At 35.4% G+C, this 22,573-nt stretch overlaps 1 protein-coding gene and 1 long non-coding RNA gene across 2 annotated transcripts in view; both read right to left on the bottom strand.

Moving 5' to 3' along the window:
* LOC150077508 (uncharacterized) overlaps positions 1 to 4,334 on the bottom strand; it is a 44,821-nt gene extending 40,487 nt beyond the window's left edge. Inside the window, exons 1-3 of the mRNA XM_090385928.1 lie at positions 4,278 to 4,334; positions 3,976 to 4,067; positions 838 to 855 (exon numbers count right to left, since the gene is read on the bottom strand). Of these exons, the coding sequence (XP_090242054.1) occupies positions 838 to 855; positions 3,976 to 4,067; positions 4,278 to 4,334 (167 nt within the window). The remainder of the gene's footprint in view (positions 1 to 837; positions 856 to 3,975; positions 4,068 to 4,277) is intronic.
* A 2,039-nt stretch (positions 4,335 to 6,373) lies between these two features.
* The window catches only part of LOC150077507 (uncharacterized), a 32,094-nt gene continuing 15,894 nt past the window's right edge, over positions 6,374 to 22,573 (bottom strand). Inside the window, exon 3 of the long non-coding RNA XR_016547725.1 lies at positions 6,374 to 6,404. This is a non-coding gene — a long non-coding RNA (uncharacterized LOC150077507). The remainder of the gene's footprint in view (positions 6,405 to 22,573) is intronic.

The following is a 22,573-nucleotide window of genomic DNA, read 5'->3' as shown; positions in this document are numbered from 1 at the left end:
AGGGAATATTTATGATTGCAAATGTTTTCGGGATTAATCAGGTCTTTCATTATTACTGCTACAATCATTAAATCTTTCCATTACTAGCCAGAACAGTGACCGAACAACAAATATTTATTCTATGGACAGTACCAACTCATCATGTTAGTCTATTATTTTTAATATAAAATGAACATGATTTTAATGAAGAAAATAATCCAACCTCTTTTGCATATAAAAATTTCGGAATTTCAAGATAGCAATGATCAATGGAATCAACCATCAATATTTACTTGTTCTGTATTTTTCAAAGTACATAACTGACTAAATGAACATGTCCAGACCAAGAATGAAAAACATTTCCGATTTTATTGAAATAATCTCCTTAACTTCACGTTAAAGAATAAAACTTTAACGTCATCAGAGTTTTAAACTCTCTAATGCTCGTATGATATCTGGTGTTAAGAACCCTTAATCTCCTGTGAAGGTTTCTCGTTAGTTTAAGACAAACATCTAGTTGCTAATGGACATTTACAAATCAGACAATTTCGAAACGCACAAGACAATTATACACCAATTAATGAACAGCCACGTTTTTGCCACGGGCATTTGATGCAAAACTCAGACCGGAATGGCACTACAGTTTTAAGTGGCTATTAATAATTCTATGTTATCCCTAAAATCACACAGACTGGATGAGACAAATTGGTATTAAAAGAGATGCATTGATCACATCACGGACGATACAATTTCGTCACTCTCCATTCCAAACGAACAGCGATCCATTAAAGACGCATGCATAATAACAACACCTAACTTAAACCATCCAGAATACGACAATCAGTAATAGCGACTTACGTCTTCTTTCCTGCATCCCTAGAAAAGAAAATTAAGAAATTGTTAAGTCTTTAGCTCTCTCACAACAGCTTCTTGATCATCGGCGACTCATCAACAAATGTATCGAAGACAATTCCAATCCACTTTTTACTTTGGTCGTGCTTTTAAGTTCTTAAAACTTTTAACTTTAAACTTTATAAAAGCTCTTTTAACAATTGTCCTTAGCAATTAATACGAATAATTAGAAGTTCTACTGATAATAATTAGAAAGAAACGATCTCAAAAACATTATTTAAAATATAAAATAAAATTTAATAATAATTCTTATTTCTTAAAATAAGAATTTAAATATACAAAAACTTTAAAAGGAATAATTAAAATATTTTCTAATTCAGTCAGTTTTATTTTTATTGAAATCAATGATAAAATGCTCAAATTTGTTTATGAATATAGTTATAGATATTATAGAGAAATATTTTGACCTAAAGAAGGAAAACTATATGAAGTAATGTGTGTTTTCTATTCCAAATATGTTTTCTTATGTTAGCTGAAAAGGAATTAAAATTGCTGAGCCTTAGAGAAAATCATTGTCTCAGTTTCTTCAATTGAAGAAACTGCGACAATGATTGGGATAGTAATTATTTATTTGGAATATGGAGTTTCAGTAAGTGATTCGTGGACTTTTCTTTTCTGCCATTTTCTGCTCTTTCTTCCAGGAGAGTGAAGGTTGCTTCTTCTTGTTCTCTTGTAATGATAATTCTCGTGAAGGTTGCAATCACAATAAAAAGAAATGCTAGCTAACTGTAATTTTTGTAATGATGATGTGTTCTTGATTTTCTTCTGGTAATCAATGCTGGTCACATTCCATGATCCTATCATTTTCGTTGCCCGTTATTCTCAAGACACTTAAACTATTCTAATTGCTTTCCTTGGGATTATGCTTCTATTTGTGGCCGAATAAAACGTTGAAATCTTGGATGCTACATTTAACAAACTTCCTTATGTGAATCTTGAGAGTGTTTCATCAGAATCAGTCGCCAAGTAAAGTAACTTAATAAGATACAACGGTCCTTTCAAAAATTTCAATTCTTCATTTATTAAAGCAGTACCGTTCCATTTATGCACATATTGACTTAGTTTCATTTGAAGCAAGGTGGAAAAACTTAGTTGGTAACTTTAATCAAATACTACTTATGGAAAACATCAGTAGAGGAAGTCATATCATGAAAATTGTTTAGAGTATGATAAACAGTTCAAGTTTCATCTACAAATGTTCGATATGAGTTCCCTGGGTTACTTTATCGCTTCGGTATTGTACCACCTAAACTCAGGGTGTTGCAAGGCATCGGAGGAACGTACATATAATGCTTCGCGAATCTCTAGAGAGTAAAATCTAGTTTTCAGATCTGCTAAATGCGAGGCCATGAAATAGGTCCAGTATATCTAATCCACTTATCAGAACATTGCGTCATGATCGGTACGGACTTCTTATGGAAACGTGAAAGTTTGTTGCCTTGTTGAAAAATCTCGGTTGTTCTTCTGTAGATGTGGTACCGGGCAATTTTTATTCTAAACACAGAGCGATCCACGAATAAGAAAGGTCTACACATCACTCGGCAACTCATAATACAAAAACAATCCTTTGGACTGTCGCGTTGCTACACCACTCAACGATCGCGTTGGTGGCAAAGTAGATATAATTATAAATAAATAAATAAATTTTCTGTTTATACTCCGGCACGACAACCAAGTCAGTAGAGTTTACAATAAATCGTCAATACAAATATTTATCGTATTCAGTAGTCACGGGCTTGAACCCCGGTCCACTCAAGGAACGCGTGCTATGCACTCTCGCTCCTGACCACTGGGCTACGTCAGGCCTTATGGTCTTTCTACACCGGGTGGAAAAGACTTGAGTCGAAATCCGGTCACTGACAAAATAGTAGGATTTTAGGAGCATCAGCGACTAAGGCCATATTGCTCCGTGTATATTGTCTCTAAATTGCGTGTGTTCTGTGGTGGATTTTCTATTTGATGGGCGAAAACCCCGAGTTTCTGGAAGAAAAACAATGCTACACTCGCCTGAGAACGACTAACTCAGCCATGTCGTGTAAAAGGCGCATAAAAATTTCTCACATCAATGGAACTCGAACTCAGATCTTTTCCAAGCGGTGTGGGGAGGACGGCGATTATACCAACGTGCTATCCACGAAAGGCCATGTCAATGACTCGAGGAATTTTTATGAGCCTTTTCTTTAGAACATGGCTTGGCTGAGTTAGTCGGCCACAGGTGAGGGTTGCATGGCTTTTTCTACACGAAAATTATATCTGTATCTGCAAAGAACACACACAATTACAGGAATAATTAAATTGGAAGCGCGCTTAATTCAAGCGCGCTTCCAATTTAAAGGAAAAAGGTAAATGGCGTATAGGATTTCTGAAACAGAAAGTCCAAATGTAAGATATTTTACTGAATAAAGACTGCTTATCAAATTTGTTACGAAAAGTAAAAATTATTTAAACCACTTATCAAAAAAATCGGTTAATATAAAAGTGAAAAAGATGGGTATTCTTACTAACTGCATTAAGCATTTTCTTCTCTAAGTTAATAGTGTATGAATCGTGTTTATAGTACTTGTAAATAAAATTAATTTCAAGTACAAGACATAAATAATATCTGTTATAAGTAACCAAAAGTGGCTGGTTTACAAAACTAAAATTAAATGCAAAATGCAATATTATTGTGAATGAGAACTTCCGTCTTTGCACGTAATTGTGAACAGACTTTTATTGTAGAAAAAAGAACCCTAACATACTACAAAAGAAATGCAGCAAGTTAATCCTAAAATTAGGCTTATACTTAGCTAAACTGAACAGTATCACCAAGTATAACTCTAATTGTAGCATTAATTTGCCGTATTTGTTTAGTCATGTAGTAGTAGTAATTCTTTATAGAATAGTTTGGAGAAATAATCATGTATGGTCTAAAGAGTTAAAAAAATTTAACTCTTTAGAAATGTTTAATTTTCACTGTAAACATCACACTACCAAGAACATTCGCTTTTAATTATTGGATATATCTCCAAATATGTTTAATGATACCTATTTGCTATAAAATGAAAACTTACATTGCCAAGAACATATTACATTTAATCTTACCCATACGTCAAGTCTACCTGATTAAACACAATAATGCAGTAACCAAAAGTAAAATAAGATATCGACAGGCAAGATTTAATACACACCTTTTCCTGAAAGGAAATAAGAAAAAGAAATATTAATTAGTAAAGACATAAAATACTGTTAAAGACTTCATATGCTAAGAACTTCATGAACAAATAATATACGAGGTGGTTATAAAGTCTTTGATAATTTTTAAAATGTAATCAAATTCTAGTCCCTGCTGTTTAACCAGAATATAGTGTGAAAACAGCACTATGAAATGTTAATTAATTAATTACACTTCCGTAATGGTGCAGGGAGTGTTTTTGGGCCTCTTGATACCAGTGGAGCAACATTTGGATGGCACAAATTATCTGGAAATTGTTTCTGACCAGGCGCATCCCCTCATGGTTGCAGTGCAGCCACATCTGCTAATGTGTTTTTCCAACAGGATAATGATCCATGTCACAAGGCTAGAATTGTACAGAACTGGTTCCAGGAATATGAGAGTGAAAACAACATATTCTGGTTGCTTCTAAGGTCATCAGATCTCAATCCAATTTAGCACACGCAGTATAAATTGGAAAGCACTCTTCGGAGTAGAGATCCTCAACGTTGTTTGCTCAATTGTTTACCACAGTCGTTGCAACGAATGTGAGAAATAATTGGACAACATGGACCAGCATCCGTGTGGCACCGCTTTCGCTGTCCCTTGAGCCTATGCCACAAAGAATCCAGACTGTTTGGAGAGATAAAGGGGAACTTAATCGTAGGAAGGTGTTGTTGTTGTTGTTGTAGGAAGATGTCCTTAATAAACCGGCCACTTAGTGCAAATTTCGTCTTCTGTGAAGCATTTATAACAATTTTCTTTGCTTCAAAAGAACCCCATTATAGTGCACAGAGTGAAACCATATTTTTTATGAGTTTCATTTTTGTAATTATTCAATAAAAAATTATAAGACTTGATAACTACTCTCTACTTCTTTAAAGCATTTTACTTTGAATTTTAATATATATTTTTTTCAATTTTAACGTAAATTGTGAACGTTATAAATAATAATATAAAATAAACTATGCTAATATTTAGATATTTCATATTTCTATTAATATTTTCATATATTCATTCATATCTAGCTATGGATAAAATTTTCAAGTTAGAGAAATAAGAACTTCTTTTCTTTATTTGAAAATATTTCTTCTTTTATTATGAAATACATAAGAATAAATCTGTATTTATTTCCTCATAAATGTATATAAATTCAATTCATATTATTTCATGGTATGGTCCTCTCGATTCAACGTTTTATTGCTGGATTCTTCAAAAACGACTAAACCAAATTTCGTATTTTTTGTATGTTTGGAATTTTGCATATATTTCTTGGTAAATAAATACAGATTTAGTATTAGTATTACAATGGCTAAGTGAGGCAAAGAATAAGATTTTTTCTGCATGAGCTATAAAAAGAATGATTCCTAATTACTCATAATTTCCCATCGCAAAAATTATCTTAAAACATGAATACGCGTATATTTCTTTTAACTTGAACAGCATTCCCCTGTGCAACATGCCACTCAAATAATATTGAACAAATGAAACATTATTTAGCTGAAAAAAAGGCAGTTGCACGAAAATATCCCGGGATAAAAAGCAATGTCTAATTGGCTTTAAATTTTCAGACATAAAAGTAATGGCATTCGTGCCAATCCAATGTGAAGCTGTCATAGTTTCAAAAAGTGTCGGCGATGTTTATTATTTATTATAAATAACATTTACAATAAATATTTATTATTTATTGTAAAATGAAAATCTATATCATTAAAATGCTCATATTGCAAAATTTATTCTCACTTTTATTATCGCGCATTAATTAATATTTCTTTGAAAGTCCAATGTGATTATGAATTCTAGATGAAAACAAGCGATACCAATTTAGAAAACCTGCGATATCTTTTTCTGTAGAAAACAGTGTACAAAGGACCAGCTCAAAAGGTAGTAATAGTAGAAGGAACATTTTTGAGCTTTTGTTTTTTTGAAGCAGAGATTCGCCAATCTCAAACAGAAGAGATTAGTCTTGCCAGGAGGAAGTGAGCCTTGCCAGGTTTTTTTTTACAAAATCTTTCCTCCCATAGACGTAGGTATAAACTAGACTTAGAACACGCACAGTTTATAATCACGATGTACTGACACCTCATGGTCTCTGTTGCCTTGATACTAATCTAAACGATCCAATCCTGTAGCAAATAATTAGCTCACTTTTCTCAAGGCTTTTAAGAATGTCGCCTTTGTGTAGGTTTGAGTGTGTAAAATGTCAAGGTCTTGCGATGAGATATTACAAGTACTATATTAGCAGCAACAAAATTAGTTTTTATTTGAAGTGCATTTAATTAACACGTACCTCTCAGTTTCTTCTTCTTCCTCTTCCTCGCTGAAAAAAAAAACAGAAAAAACATGTTATTCTTTCAGTCGCTTTAATTTTTTTATGCTCCTTATTATTAGCTTTAAGTTAAAGTACAATTAAACAGCTTTATTTTGGTGACAGTTTATAACTACGCATTCCAAAATGATTAACTTTAAGCTTTCTGTTAATGAAACCAAAATAAATAAAATAAAAAATCGCCACGTGATGAAATACTTGTTATGTCATGTAATGAAAGTCTGCAACATATGTCATTAACATTAAACTAAAAATAAGAATGCCACATCCACACTGTAAACATGGATGGAGGTTGTCCGTTTTCGGTCATAAATATGTTGTGAATGAATATCAGATCTACCACGTTTATTCATTTAGTAGAATACATTTAGTTAGTTAGTTCAGTAGAATATAATTTCTTGTTACGATATAGGATGACTGAACACAACGTGTTAAAATTATTTTTAAAGAATGCAGAAAATCAGGTGAAGTTTCCTTCAAACACAAATTGTGCTTTTAAAAATATGAATTAAGGCTTAGATATAATTCATATTTTTGCCAGTTGTTTTCTTTAACCCTTGTTTTTTGGTGCATTCGGTTTGAACTGTTTTTATAAAACAAATATCATCGTTCCTATGAATAATTCACACATTTATGGATGATTTATAAGGGACAAAATCCCTCCTAAATCGCTCATATTTTGTTCACTCAATCGCCATTGTAAAATTTGTTTAACATAGACCAGTAAAATGTTGGAATAATCATTGAGTGGTCTGGAAATTTTTTTTTTTTTTTGGCCATTTTTGTTTCAGTTCCATCCGAGAATTAAGGCATTAATAACAGTTTTCTCTTTTTCCATCCAAAACAAAAGACTTGCGATCTTTTTAAAACTTTCTGTTACATTTTGTGAAGGCAGCTTCTGCGTATGTAAGTTGAGGGTGGTGTCGAGGACTCCCACATATCCAACGTCAGTCGTTGCTTGGCAACCAGTCAGCAGGGTCGAAATTCAATCACTTGTTTAGAAATAGCGTGCTCATTGCCGTATTTGGTACAGCAGGAAGCGCAGAAATATGTGCTTTAGCCGAGACTTTCGTGTGCGGCGAAGAGGGGGAGGAGTTATTTAGGATGTCTGGAAGCCCGTTTTCGCGAAACTTAAAAAAAAAAAAGAGATAGCATTGCATTATGACTCAACAATGCTCAACCCTAACCCCACGGAAGCCAAAATACGAAATATGTATGGGGGTGATGACATGTAGGAAATTTATTCCTCTAAAAAAATTGTTAAACAACAAATTAGTTCAATTAATTAACTTTTGCTTTTGAAAAAGTCGTGTATTCAGTCAAAACTAGATTCAATTGTTCAAATGACTAGAGGAACTTAGTGAAGGTCCTCAAGCCAGATTGAATTGTATGAATTGTATACATTCCCCAATTTTTTTTTTTTTTTTATTCGGCAGATAGGCAAACCAGCTAAAGAACAGATTCCATTTATAAAGAGGATCACACCATGGGGAATGGAACTCCCTGAGTTCCATTCCCCATGGTGTGATCAATGTAGCTGTTGCCGATCAGTCGATAACATTAAGTGACCAAATAGTAAATGGATAATTATATGAGTGTAGACGCAGATGGAGGATGATGCGTTACTATTTATCGTTACCATTCTGAAAACCGATTATAACTTTTAATAAGTTCTGAACTAATCTAACAATTTTCATTTTGGTGTTAACCTGATCAAAACTGCAAGCTTTCTAAAATTTAATTATCTCTTTTCGACTAATAAAAGTTTGATTGGATGAAAAATCCATTTCTCCTGATTTAAAATAATGTGCTGTCTGTTAAAATTTGTATTTCTTGTGTTTTTGTAGTTATTCAATACTACAGAAAATCCCAAATCGTATGCATTATCACTGAAGAATTGGATAATTATTTTTAAAAAGTATATTCGTTTATCCAGTAGTAAGTTGTAGTATTTAACTATGTTAAAGAAACGTTTTCAGGATCTAGTTATTACATTCTCGCGCATTTTCAATATGGTAATACTCTCGAAAGTACCACAGCGATTATGATCACCGTCCTTCCCCACCGGGTGAAATGGGCCTCAGTTCGAATCCTCTCACTGACGCCAGGAATCTTATGGACTTTTTTCACACTTTGGCAACGTGGCCAGTCAGTCTTCAATTAGAGAGACAAAAACTAGCGTCCCACAGCCTTAGTTGCTTTGGCGCTTAACCAACACCTAACTTATGGGAAAAAAAGAATATGGTAATTTTTATAAATGGATTCTGAATTTAACGTAGTCCCTATCAGACACTGAAATACTGATAGGTAGTGTTATTCTTGTAAAAAATGGCTGGCGGAAAAACTGTAGGATTTAAAAATCTACACTATAATCCTTTTAAATGTAAAGGGAATTAAAAAATTTCAAAACTAAAGATTTGGTTTGGTTTGGTTTTGGTTTTTTTTGGCGCATTAGCTTCTATGGCTATAATGCGCCAAGACCATGTCAGTTATAAAAAAATTTAAACTTTCAGTGACCTAATTACCAGGTCACTATGTCCAAAGGTATAACAAATATATAAAGGGAAAATGTAAATTTTATATTCGATTAAAAATATTTATTGATTTTAAAAACCTAAAAACTGCAGACACATTGCCATTGTAGGATAAAATCTGACTGAGTGTATATGGCTCAGTCAGATAATTAAAAGCGGTAAAACGGATATTTCTAAAATGTGGACAATCAATTAAAATGTGTCTCATGGATAAAACGGTGCCACAGTTCTCGCACATAGGACAGTCATCTGCCCTCAGCAAAAACGAATGTGTAAGATGACCGTGTCCTATGCGGAGGCGAGCTAGAACAACTTCCTCCTTGCGATTCCTGCGCAGACTAGACTGCCACGGTTCAATTACGGGCTTTATTTGATATAATTTATTCGCAGTCTGTCTATTCCACGAATCCTGCCATTGGGAATGTATTTTCTCGTGTATGATTTGCCTGTAGTCTGTATAGGGGACTAACAGGCAGCGAGTATTATTGGGAATTGCTGATTTGGCTGCAGCGTCAGCCAAATCATTTCCCCTAATCCCAATGTGGCTCGGAATCCAGCAGAAGCGGATGTCATATTCGCGTTCATGGAGAACGTGAATCTTCTGCTGAATGCTAGACAGAACTGGATGAGGATTATATCTCACAGATATTAAAGCCTGTAACATGCTAAGAGAGTCGGTATATAAAATGAACCGTTGATATTGGCAATCACTAATGTGATCCAAGGCTAACTCAACAGCGTGCAGCTCTGCAGTAAATATGCTGCATTCAGAGGGAATCTGCTCTGATATAGTCCTGTCTGTAAAGACAGCAGCAGATCCCACATATGAATCTGACTTCGAACCGTCTGTGTAGACTGGCGCGAAGTCGGAATATTCAGTTCGGTGTGCTGAATGAAGCTGCAGGTAGACACATGATGGAGTGTCCGACTTTGCCCAGATTCTAAGCGACAAGTCGCATGCCGGGACACGAGCATGCCAGGGTGGAAAGGGTTGCTTTGATGTTCGGGCAACCTTGTCTACCTTGATATCAAGTTCTTTGAGTAGCTCTTGGATACGAATACCAAAAGGACGATTGGCAGTCTTTCGAGTATTGTATAAATTTTCCCATCGTGGCTCAAAAACGAATGGCCACGTAGGATGGTCTGGCAGGGATTTCAGTTTTAAGGCGTACTTTAGAGACAACTGCTTACGTCGAAGTGATAACGGTGGTTCGTTTGCTTCGACGTATAAGCTCTGGACAGGAGATGTTCGAAATGCTCCAGTAGCGATGCGTATAGCCTGATGATGGACGGGGTCCAGCCACCGCAGGACACTGTCTCGGGCTGAGGAATATACCTGGGACCCATAATCTAGTTTGGATCGCACTAGTGCACGGTAAAGCCGAAGAATGGTACATCGGTCTGCTCCCCAAGATGTAGAGGAGAGCGAGCGGAGAATATTAAGTCCACGTGTGCACTTGGTGCGGAGTTCACGAATGTGATCCAAAAAAGTTAGTTTTTTATCGAATATGAGTCCCAAGAATTTTGTGTTTGCTGCTACTGGAATAGCATTTTGTCCGAGCCTTAATTCGGGTTCAGGATGAAGATTACGCTTGCGACAAAAGTGTACGCAAACGGTCTTCTCCGGCGAGAACCTGAAGCCATTTGCAAGTGCCCAGCAATTCAGACTATCAATGGCTTTCTGCAGTTGTCTTTCAATTACCCTCATGTTGCACGACTGGCAAAAAATGCTAAAGTCATCAACATAGAGGGCACTGTTTACAGTCGGAGGAAGTTGTTCTGTGATGGAATTTATTTTTATGGCAAAAAGCGTGACACTTAATACTGATCCTTGTGGTACTCCCTCCTCTTGGCTAAAGGAGCGAGAGAGTGAGGATCCCACACGAACTTGGAACGATCGATTGGCTAAAAAGTTTTGAATAAAAAAAGGCAGATGCCCTCTTAGGCCTAGGCTATGTATGTCTTTTAAAATGCCAAATCTCCAAGTTGTGTCATACGCTTTTTCCATGTCAAAGAACACCGACACCAAGTGTTCCCGTTTTAGGAAAGCATCCCGGATGGATGCTTCCATTCTAATAAGATGGTCCAAAGTGGACCGGTTCCGTCGGAAGCCGCACTGGATGTTGGAGAGAAGGTCATTTGATTCTAAATACCATATTAAACGAGAATTGACCATTCTCTCCAGGATTTTGCACAAACAGCTAGTCAGAGCAATAGGACGATAATTGGTGGTGACTTTTGGATTCTTTCCTGGCTTAGGAAAGGCAAGAACGATTGCCTTTCGCCAGGAGTCCGGAAACTGCCCTTCAGTAAAGATTCTGTTATACAGAAGGAGCAGACAATCCATAGATGTTGGTAGAAGATTTTTAATCATTTCATAATGGATGCCATCTGGTCCAACGGCACTTGCTTTGGAAAGAGTGAGCGCTCTGTTCAGTTCCTCTATAGTGAATGCCCCGTTGTAGGGATAGAGGCCCTTGGTCTTAAAATTAAGTGCTTGCCTTTCCAGTTTGTGTTTAAGGACCAGGAACTCTGGGGAATACGAAGATGTTGCAGAGATCTTAAAGAATGTTTCCCCAAGAGCATTGGCTATTGCAGTTGGATCTGCAATAGCGCATCCATTATAATCTAGGATTGAAGAAGGGTGGGATGTATATTTTCCCTTCATTTTCCGGATCAAAACTAAAGAAGAACTGTATCTATCTCTTGGAATAATGCCTTTTTAGATAGCAATGACAATCGCTCGTCCAGAAGAGCGCTTGACATATTGGAAGCAATAGGACATCTCACCCAAGATTGTCCCATTTCTGTCTCGTACTGTAATCTGGGGAACAAGCTGCGCTTCCAGGAACAGTTATTTCTAGTAGCGGGATAAACAAAGAAAAATACGATGAAGCAAAGAAAACACACAGAATAAGAAAAATGGTATCGAAGGGAAGAAAAGAATAAACTAAAAGAGAAAAATCGGGCGTAAATATAGTATAAAGTGCTTTTAAATAACGAAACCATACTTCAATTTCTTATTTAGTTTCCTGTTCAGTATCCATAAGCCATAAATTACTTTTGTGGTGAATTATTCTAAGGAAGAAATGATTTTTCATTGATGATATATTTCATAAGACATAAAAATTTAGTTGTTCAGCAAGATTATGTTCTTCTAACACAGTCATTATACCTAAAAAAATTTTAAATTTTAACTAAACAGGCGTTTTTAAATATTACTTTAAGAGAAACGAGGAAAAAATTAAGGGAAAGGTATCGATAAGAAGGAGATATAATCGAATTTATAGCCAACCAAATTCTCGAGGATGTTCCTAATCCATAACATTCATTGAGTAAGTACCAACCGAGGCAGAGCCACCACATTATTTTAATTAGATATTTGACTTTAATATTATTAAACCTGAGTGATTTAATATCAGTTAATATAAAAAATACTTTTAAATGATGCTCAAAATGATCATCAGTTAAAAATTTGTCAGTGCTTTATATTATCCTACTACCTTGGATGGGTTGAGGCATGACACTCTTTAAGAAAAATTTGAAGTGAAATAAATAGATTAAATTATTCAAAGAATGATTGAAGATTCATTCTTTTTAATTGTTTTTCCATCTTCCAGGAAATGCGTGAAAAGGGAAGTTAACCCATAGAATAAAATCAGCTGAAATGAATGAAGGGAAAAAGGTGAGTGGTTGAATCTGGTGTTTAACTATGAATGGATATTGGCTATTAGCCATACGCAGTTCTAAACAGTTTAGAAAACAAAAAACGATGCAGGAATAAAGATGCCAGTTCAGAAGAACATTGCCCAAGAAACCATCTCTAGGAATGGCAGGTTAAACAAACTAAACGACTGTGTGATAAGAAGGACTAGGTTGCAAGAGAGGAATTACTGATTCATACGGCTTTCATTATTACAGTTCAGGATTTATTGTGTGAAGGATACCACTTTAGATTTATAATTATTCCATGTTTGGAGAAATTTTAATTTGCTCAAAATTAGTTAATCGCATTTAGAAAAAGAAAACAGGAATACAATAGGGAGAAATTAAATCAGTATTCTTGAATTATATAAAAACTATCGACTTCAATAGATTACAAATTGGCGAGGTAACAGTGGTGTATCATCACAAGCTTGTTTTTAGGTCCTGTTGTAAGGTAATTTATTTATTTTTATGTAACTTTATCTTTTCCTTCTGAACCCCCACCCAATTCAGAACCTTCGTGCAGATACACAACCTGCATCATATGATGATACGCCACTGGACATAAGTAGAAATAGTTCGGGCTATAGTTTTAAAGAATAAGCTAATATTTCTCTCAGGACGGGGGTTGTGTTATGTGTTTTTTTTTTTTTTTTTTTTTGATTTGGTAGTTGTTGGCGCATCGGCTTCTGTGGCCATATTGCACCTCCCAATGTTTTTGCAGTACTTTGATCCAAGCCCGAAGCGGGAATCGAACCCGCGACCTTTGGGTTGCCGGGCAGGTACTTTTACCCACTCGGCTAGCCCGGTCGGCATTATGTGTTATCGTAATTTATCTCTTTCTGAAGAAAAATCAAAGAACGCATTGAGCGGTGTACGTTTGATATAATAAGACGAGAATTAACAAGGTCATTAAAGCAGAAGTTGCGAAAAAAATTAGAATGCTAGATTATTATTTTCATATATATGTCATAATTGTTTCCAAATATCCTTCCTTTTAAATCTTTCCTGTTGAAATTTTATCAAGCTGTAAATGTAAATTTTCGATTTGCACAAATCCTTGTGAAAAAATCCGTAGATTTCACAATTTATAACGCTTGGCAGCTGGGATTCATAATGCGCCGTTATCCATGGTCTAGAAGTATTAATAAAAGATTGAAGGTCACTTGTTACTCGGGAACTTTAGTATCATATATCCTTGAACATAAGGATTTCTAGTTTGTGTATTTCAAAGTCTTAAATATTGTAGTGGTAGTTTAATTCTTCGCAGAAAAGCAAATGCATCTGTGATACCATCATTGTCATTTATAACTCTTTGAGGGTGAGAGGTTAAAATTAATAAATAAATACTGCTTTTCTTTTTGGATACGTGGGGTCAGAGGCGTTTATAAGATAAAGAATTATGTCTGTCAACATCGTTTTAAAAGGTCCCAGTTCAGATTTCTGAAATCAATGAGGTGAAGAACTTATTGAAGGCTTTTCGGATGAAGCGAGACCATTCTTAAAGAGAGGTGTAGAATGTTTAACAAAGTTTCCTGCTTTGCAGGACACAACTGACTCTACAATACTATATATGTAAATTACTACACATTGGCATCTCATCCCTATTGTTTTTACTGAGTTTTCTTGGTGTTAATTCAAAAATTAACTCTAAGGAAACTCTGTAAAAACAATTCAAAGATTAGCATCATTCAGTGGCAATTTTTTAATTTTGCATATAATTTTTATATTACAGTAAAAACAGAAACTCCGATGACATTTTGCTGAAGTCTTAATATAAATCCATGTTAATTTTTTGCAAATATATATATGAATATATATATATATATCAATAAATGAAAATGTCCACGTGAACGGTCAGCGCGAGCACAGTGGTATCGCCACCGTCCTCCCCCACACCGGGTGGAAAAGGCCCGAGTTCGAATCCCGTCGAAGATGCGAGGAACTTTAATGGACTTTTTTCATTCAGTGGCTGAGTTAGTCAGTCTCAGGGGTAGATAGCAAGGTTTTCCCCCAGAAACTGGGATTTTTTGTCCAGAAAAACAGGCAAATCGACCAGAGAACACACGCAATTTACAGACAAAATGCATATATGGGTATATATCAGAAATAAGGGGTGGTCTTAATATAATAATCTGATTTTTTTTGTCCACATGAACGAGAGATATGAGAATATGAAATTAATTCTGGGAGCAATGAAGTACAAATGCCACCAATGGCAGATCTGTGGAGACCTGAAGGTGATTTCAATACTGCTGGGCATGCAGTTGTGATACACGAAGTACTGATGTTTCCTGTGTGAGTGGGACAGTCGGGCTAGGTCCTCACACCACAAGAGAAAAGTCTGGCCTCTAAGGGAAAATCTGCGCTCCAGGGAAAATGTCCAGCTCAATCCTCTGGTTGATCGAAGCAAAATTCTTCTGCTCCCTTTACACATCAAACTGGGACTCATGGAGAACTTTGTTAAGGGGAAGAACCAGGATGGAAAGCTTTCAAGTACCTGAGAGGACAATTTTCACTGTTGAATGATGCTAAGGTTAAGGAAGGAATCTTTCTTGATCCTCAAATTCGTGAACTTTTAAAGGATGAAAACTTTTTGAGCGAGTCCTCCAGGGTAACGAGAATGCAGCTTGGGAAGCCTTTAAAAGTGTTGTGCATGATTTCCTGGAAAACTGAAGAGCTGGAAACTATGTTGAAACTGTGAACAACCTTCTAGAAAAGTATCATCAATTATGCTGCAACATGTCACTGAAAATCCACTTTCTCAACTCTCATCTGGACTTCTTCCCTCACAACTGTGGTGCAGTGAGTGACGAGCACGGTGAGCGATTCCACCAAGACATTTCAGCAATGGAAAGAAGATATCAGGGTAGGTGGAACGCTTCTATGCTTGCTGACTACTGTTGGACAGTAACAAGAGATGCCCGGAAGTGGAATACAAGTGACAAGCGAAAAGAAGGCGCTGTCGTGAATAAGCCACATTTTGAGAAAGTACTTTCGGTTCCTGTGCAGTTTTATTGTGTTCTTGTTTTTTTACGTTTTAATTAAAATTGGCATCATTATGCATACTGATGCCAATCTTATAACTATTCAGTAGTTAGCTGCGAGCAGATCTGATGCATTTGCATTAACTTGTAAGCATGTTAAAAACAACTGTGATTTATGTTGCATCAAGAAAATGTAAATATGAGATTGTTTTAATATTACTTTTTACTCCGACTACTACTGAACTTACTATATTCTTAGACAATAGCGAAAGTACTCAAAAACTAGAGCTAATAAAATATTTCTGAAGTCATTCGTTTTTCTCGACCCAAAATTAGTAAAGTCTGCCTATTTTAAGAAAGGAAACAAATTCAAAGATTTTTTTTTTGTTGAACAGTGTAATAGAAGAATAACTAACAGGCAAACATCTATGACTCGACCTGCCCTCAACCAAATCAGCTCGCACAGTCATATGTTCCCAGCAAAGACGATTGGACTCCTGAACGATTTAAATATCAACGCTGAGGCGATTTGCGTGGACAAGGCCTACAGAACTTTTTGCTGATACTTTCATGATCTCGAAATTTTAGACCTTTCATTTCGCCACCGCTTTCCACGGCTTCTGTGTTAGAGGATGATCTGAGCACCTTCTCCTGTTCCGGAGATCCGCCGGCATCCCCGCACTCTCCTTGGACGGACTCTGAATGTATTTATAGCATTATTGTTGAACATATTCTGTCTTAGCCAGTTGTCAGTTGAATCCAATGCTTTGGTCCAATGCTAGTAAATAGTCAGTTGAATCCAATGCTTTTTCTATGAGCATGAATTGGTACAGGGTTGGAAAATTAGAAGAAAATTTACGGGCGCAGAAACCAGGTGAAAGGAACAGACCATCGTACCATTCCTTAGTCAGGCGAGTCGAGAACCGCTACAGGCCCTAGTGAAAACGTTTCACTGGGTCAGAAGACTTTTCCATGTAAGGAACTAGGACCACAAATTGTCACATACAGCGAAATGTCATTCACCAACCTGGCATCATTTCTTCACGGGATGCTAATCCAAAACTGTACGGGCTTATTTATTACCATGGCCGAGTTAGATTATTACGATCGGTGACAGGATTAGTCGATAAAACAGACAATCTCCAGCACAACATATCTTCTCGTGGCTTTGGCTCGATGGTTACCTAAAATAACAAGAGCTACAATCATAACAATATGAATTTATTCAAACTTTTGGATACAAATTTGTTCTTCCATATAACCTTAAGTGATTCACAATAAAGTTCTTTAATTTCGCAGACTATTATTTAATGAAAAAAGCGCCAGAAATAAGTGTATCATGAAAAGCTACTAGTTTTTTTTGTTCTTTTCATATTTGAATTTTGCTTATCTTAATTCATTTTGTAGTCTTTTTTTTTTTTTTTGCATGAGCATTTGTGTTCTTATTTCTTTTGCTCTAAGTATTCACTGAGCATTGCAGGATTAATCAAACCCTGTACTGTCTCTCTTTTTGTTTTAAGAGAAGACGACCTTTGTGAAACAAAAGCGTATGAACTCTTAATCAGATTAACCAGTAAAACTAGAAATTCAAATATTTCAATACACTTAAGTTATTGGGGCCTTAATGTAAATTTATTGACTCCAAGCAAAAGGTTAAAATGATATCAAAATAACAATTCGTTAAACTTTCGAACTAACTTTACACAATCTCAATCATGACTTCGGAAGACAACCACTAAATTACAACGCTGATGCGGTGAAAAATCTTTTAATTTACTCCTTGCGTAGGATTAAGTTCATGGTACTCTAGGAATAGGACTTCTCCCTCTTATTGGCACTCATAAGGAATGAGTAGAAATGCTTAAAATATCCCAGATAAAGAGGAGTTAGTACTTATCCCTAGCCATATCCTAATGACCATGGCAGCCACTTTCTTAGATGGGTTCTCCTTCACCAGAACGTTTGGTAATGCAGATTTAGTAAGAGCTGTTTATCTGTTTAAGTTTTCCCTGTCATGTAGGTTAGTTTCTTTCCACATTATTCTTCCGTCACTTTTCTTTAAATTAAGTAATAATTTTCATACTTAATAAAATTTTAAGGCTAGAGCCTCAGATTGCTGGGAAATTTATAGACATATTGGTTCAAATTTACGCAGTAAATTAATCAAAGTTATTATAGTGGCAACGTTTCATTACATTCATATTGTGAATGCCTATCCGGTCATACTTCGCATAGTTAACGCTTCCCCAATAGGGAAGACTCGTAGAATTCAAAAGCGTCTTCTTTGTTTCTTCATGCGTCATCTGTAACTTTCACTTGAGTTGTTAATTAGTGGTTCACCCACATATTCACCATGTCTAGATGGGTAATCACGGACTATCCTTTTTTACAATGCTTTCATCTTTACAAAATTAATATCTATGAATGAATTCAGGGTTGCAATGTCCAAAGAGTGCTTTCAGTAGTCTTTCTTTCCTCAGTATTCTTGGCAGGTACATCATCAAGTGAAATTGATTTCGTCATTAATTGATGTCCTTTCTTTTATTAATTAATAATCTTAATTTTCACTTATTTAATTTTACAATTTTAAGCGCACAGTTTCTTAATCTTCAGTAATCCACAGTATTACAGTTTTATAAGGTTCAACGACCTTTTGTATTTGGTGTCTATGTATTATTCATTAGATTAGCACAAGTAATTATTATATCTTCAGTCAATGAATTTATGCATAAGGTGACGCTATTATCCCTCTTCTTCCTTCTTTGATGTCTAATTAATGTCCAATATTTCCACTTAATTATGTCGAATATATTTTTAAATAATTTTCTCCCAAACCATAAAGCATCAGGTTTAAAAGTAAATTATCCAATTTAGATATATATGTTGCTAATGTGTGGAAGGAAAGCGGTTCTAACAGACAAAACTATACGTTCATTTTAATGTTAAGAATACAAAACGAAGTAAACTAAGTAATTAATAAATAAAACAAAAAAAAAAAAAAATAAATAAATGAAAGAGCGACTTCGAATATGAATTCGCTGCATGGGGATGAAAATCAAACACCTAGAGAGCACTGGATCTTTTTCATCAAATATCCCTGGAAAGAGATTAGTCTTTCCATTAGATTCTATGCAGTTCCAGTCCAGCTTTAGATGTATTTATTGAAACAGATGAAGAAAAAAACATCCGATAGAAAATACCAGGACGTCGGAGAGCAAAGATTCTCTATATTGATTTAATTGCGTTTTTTGTGGTTGATTTGCCTGTTTTTCGGACAAAATCCCCGAGCTACCATAAGGGATTTGATTTGGTTTTTAATGGCGCATTGGCAGCTAAGGTCATAATGAGCCAAATTTAAACGGTATTCCATTTAAATTTGTAGTAACAAATTTAAATGGAATACCAGGAAGGAAAGAAAACCATTCCATCCTCACAAGAGACCGAATAAATCAGACATATTTTGAAAAGAGTACATAAATGTTCCATCCGTCACCGACAGGATTCGAACCTTTTCCACCCGATAAGATTTGGACTGTGCTTATATGGCTGTGCAATCCACCATCTCTTAATTTTCATTAATTCACTTCTCACTACACAACTCAGAGAAATACTTAGCATATATGTAAAATAATACTTTGAAGAATCGGTTCAAAAAGTAGACTTATTACTCTATTAAAAAAGTATCGATATAGCGGGTTTTTTTTATTCATTAAGTTCTTAACAAGTAACAAAAGTCTTGTCTCTTAATGTTGATGTCGTAAAATTAAAATTCTTTAGTTTCTTAAAGTTTTAGAGGATTCTTAATTTTTTTTATGTTTTAATATTAGTTTTTAAAGTATTAAGAGTACGGATTCACTATGTATTTATTTGGTCTCAAATCATTTAAATTGTTTTTAAAATACGGACGTATTGTATTCTCTCGCTCAAAGATTGGGGCGGTGGTTCGATGTATTTTGTGGTCGGGCTTGGGGTCCGCGGGTCTCCGATTCCGGGATGCATTGGGTCACTGATCTTGTCTACGAGGGAGTGGAATACATGTAATCTATTTGTATAATTATTCAACTACTGAGAGTATCAGCGCTGAAATGTTCTACAAGACATCATAAAGGTAAATCTTCCATTTCTAAACTAATTAATCTTTAAGAAGAATTACATTGCCATTTTCTCTATCACTTTGTTATATTCCAATGACAACACTCCTTCCTTCTTTCCCTATTTCATTCAATCCCTAATGAAGTTAGTATCAGGAACGCGTTCTCCATGACTATAAGAGATTTCTGCATGTGTGGTGTGGTCTCACTTGGCTCGTTCTCATATATTAGTCTCTGTAATCACTGTCCATATTGTCTTAAATGTACTTGAAATGAAAGAAGGAAGGAAGTAATTGCGACAAGGTTAAACAATGAACAACAAGCTCTTAATAATAAGTTCTTATTATTCGTTTAAAAGGGGTGCCTTGATATCACTTAAATGGATTCTAATTGGTTGATTACCACATCAAACGACTACAGGTCACTGTAATATGAATCACTTACTTCTACTGCCTTAGAATCTTATCGAAATGTGTCCTCAGAATTATGACGAAAGCAACAGACTCACACACTCCACTTTGTTAATAAGACAAATTTAGAAGACTTCAGAAAAAGCTGCAGTGGCATGCGTTTTTGAGAATAATGTTTAGGGTCATTGCATTAATCGATGTCATGGAGCTAGTCGGAGAGAATTGACCTACATGTTAACGATGACCGAATGAACTCAAAAGTATAGGCTACTTAAAGAACTTTTACCATCATAAATAAAAATGAGGAAGAAAGAAAAGGGGATCTTCGGGTGACCCCTATTATTTCTAATAAATTTTCTATAAAGTTAGTTTTCCTTTGTTTATTACTGTGTTATTGTCGACTGCTTTATTTTGAGACGTTTCTTCAAGATTTGTCCTTAAGCGAACAGCAAATGCAAAAATCCTTTAATAAGAATTGTCATACTGTCTCTTAACAGAAAGTCTTATTTTTTTAAACTAGATAATTTGTAGGTGCAGTAAAGCAAATGCAATAAAGCTCTGTAGATCCTTGTGTGAAGACAAATGAAACGATTTTTACTACCAATGACTTTTTGACAGCATTCCATATATAAAGTCAATGACACCTATAGTAATCTCGTTGCTTAGAATTATTCCCTGCCTAAATTTAAACTGGTCACTATTAAAATTAAAATGAAATTCAGGTCACCTCAATACAGATGTAATGCCTACATTAATAGAATAAATAGGTTAAGGGCTTTGTGGGTAGCAAGTGGTCATAATCGCTATCCTTTTACATCGTGCCAAAAAGACCTTGGTTAAAATTTTATAAATAACGCGAGGAATTTATATCGGCTTTTTTGTTTCATAGTCAGTTTGCTCGACTCTTTAGAGTGTGTGCTGCCACAGGTTAGTCGTTGTTAGAAATAAAGAAAAATAAATCAATTTAATGATCGGCCTACTTTATCTAGATCTTTTTGCAATAGCATACTCTGATTACTGTCATTTAACCACCGTGCCAACCTTCGTACCATCAGCAACTTACACATTAGGCCCGATATGCCGTCGTCATTATCATTAATAAATACTGAAAACAACACCGAACCAGCATTGAGCCTTGGGGAACTCCACTAATAACATTTGACCAGGGAAGAGCAGTGCCCATTGATATCCGCTGGGTGTCGTGATCCTGGAAACACGAGATAAATTTTGCTCCTGTTTTTCGTTAAAGTTTATAAAGTTATAGTTTCGCTATCATCACAGATTACAGTATGTATCGATCTTATCGCTTCTCGACCTTTCGGCTAAGATCAAAGTGTAGTATGTATTGATCACTTTGTCTCATCTTGAGACACACTTTGGGAGGTGAGAAACTGTCCTTGAATTGTGCGTTTCAAAGACGTAACTGATATTTGTCTTCTGCTTCATTCAGCTATTGCTGACAATTAGATGCGTTTTTAAAATGAGCATAGAGAAGAATAAAAACTAATGATTTTACAGCTCAATACTCGTTGAAATTAATGTCTGGGTATAACCTAGAACAGATGTGCACCTTCCAGACAAGGAATAATCGTTTGCTTGATCTTGTGTCTACAGGTAAAAACGTACAAATATAGCAAACTTTACCGATTATGGATTCTGATTCTATTGCTATATCTTGGAGTGTTCCAGTGAAGTCACACTATAATGAGAGGTAGTCACCTCATCTAAAACGGATGTACATTATGCAGATTGGATGGTTGCAAAATAGTTCTAAAGAAAACGACTGGCCATTAATAATGAATGACAACGATGTTCATGATATCCAATAATGCTGCTCAACGCCTTGAAGATATTACTATTTCTGTCATTGTAATTTTCATTTCTTTCCATCGTCCCAGACTGGCTAATTTTCCATCTTGGTTCAGTAGACATGCTATTACATTAGTGAAAAGAAGCATGCTCTACATAAAAATCTTAAATCTTTCTGGAATTTTGCTAATAGCATGAAAGCTACGCCCTTAATACGTGCTATCAACAGCTGATGATGCAAAGAGCCAATCTGACTTATTCGCAGATATTATATATATATAATACCAGTCATTTGCACTGAGTAGCATGGATCATTCGTGGAACGATCTACTACGACTAACATCACGTCCATTTGGGAAACTATTTCAGCAACACTTGAAAAATCACTGCAAACAGATGTAATTTTTATCGACTTCTCCAAAATCTTCAAAGGCCTTTGACTATGTGAATCACGATCTACTTGTATATAAATTGGAATCATTGGGTGTTCGAAGGTCTCTAATATCTTGAGTTGAAAGTTATCTTCAGAATAGACTACATGTGTAGTAAAAAATCAACTCCCGCGTCCATACATGTTGCGTTCGGAGAGTCCCTCCGGGATTTAATCCGGTCCTTTGCTTTTCA

This window comes from Mastigoproctus giganteus, chromosome 12 (assembly GCF_048544385.1).
Source record: "Mastigoproctus giganteus isolate SK-2022 chromosome 12, ASM4854438v1, whole genome shotgun sequence".
Classification (NCBI taxonomy): domain Eukaryota; kingdom Metazoa; phylum Arthropoda; class Arachnida; order Uropygi; family Thelyphonidae; genus Mastigoproctus; species Mastigoproctus giganteus.
This window is presented reverse-complemented; position numbering and strand designations above follow the sequence as displayed.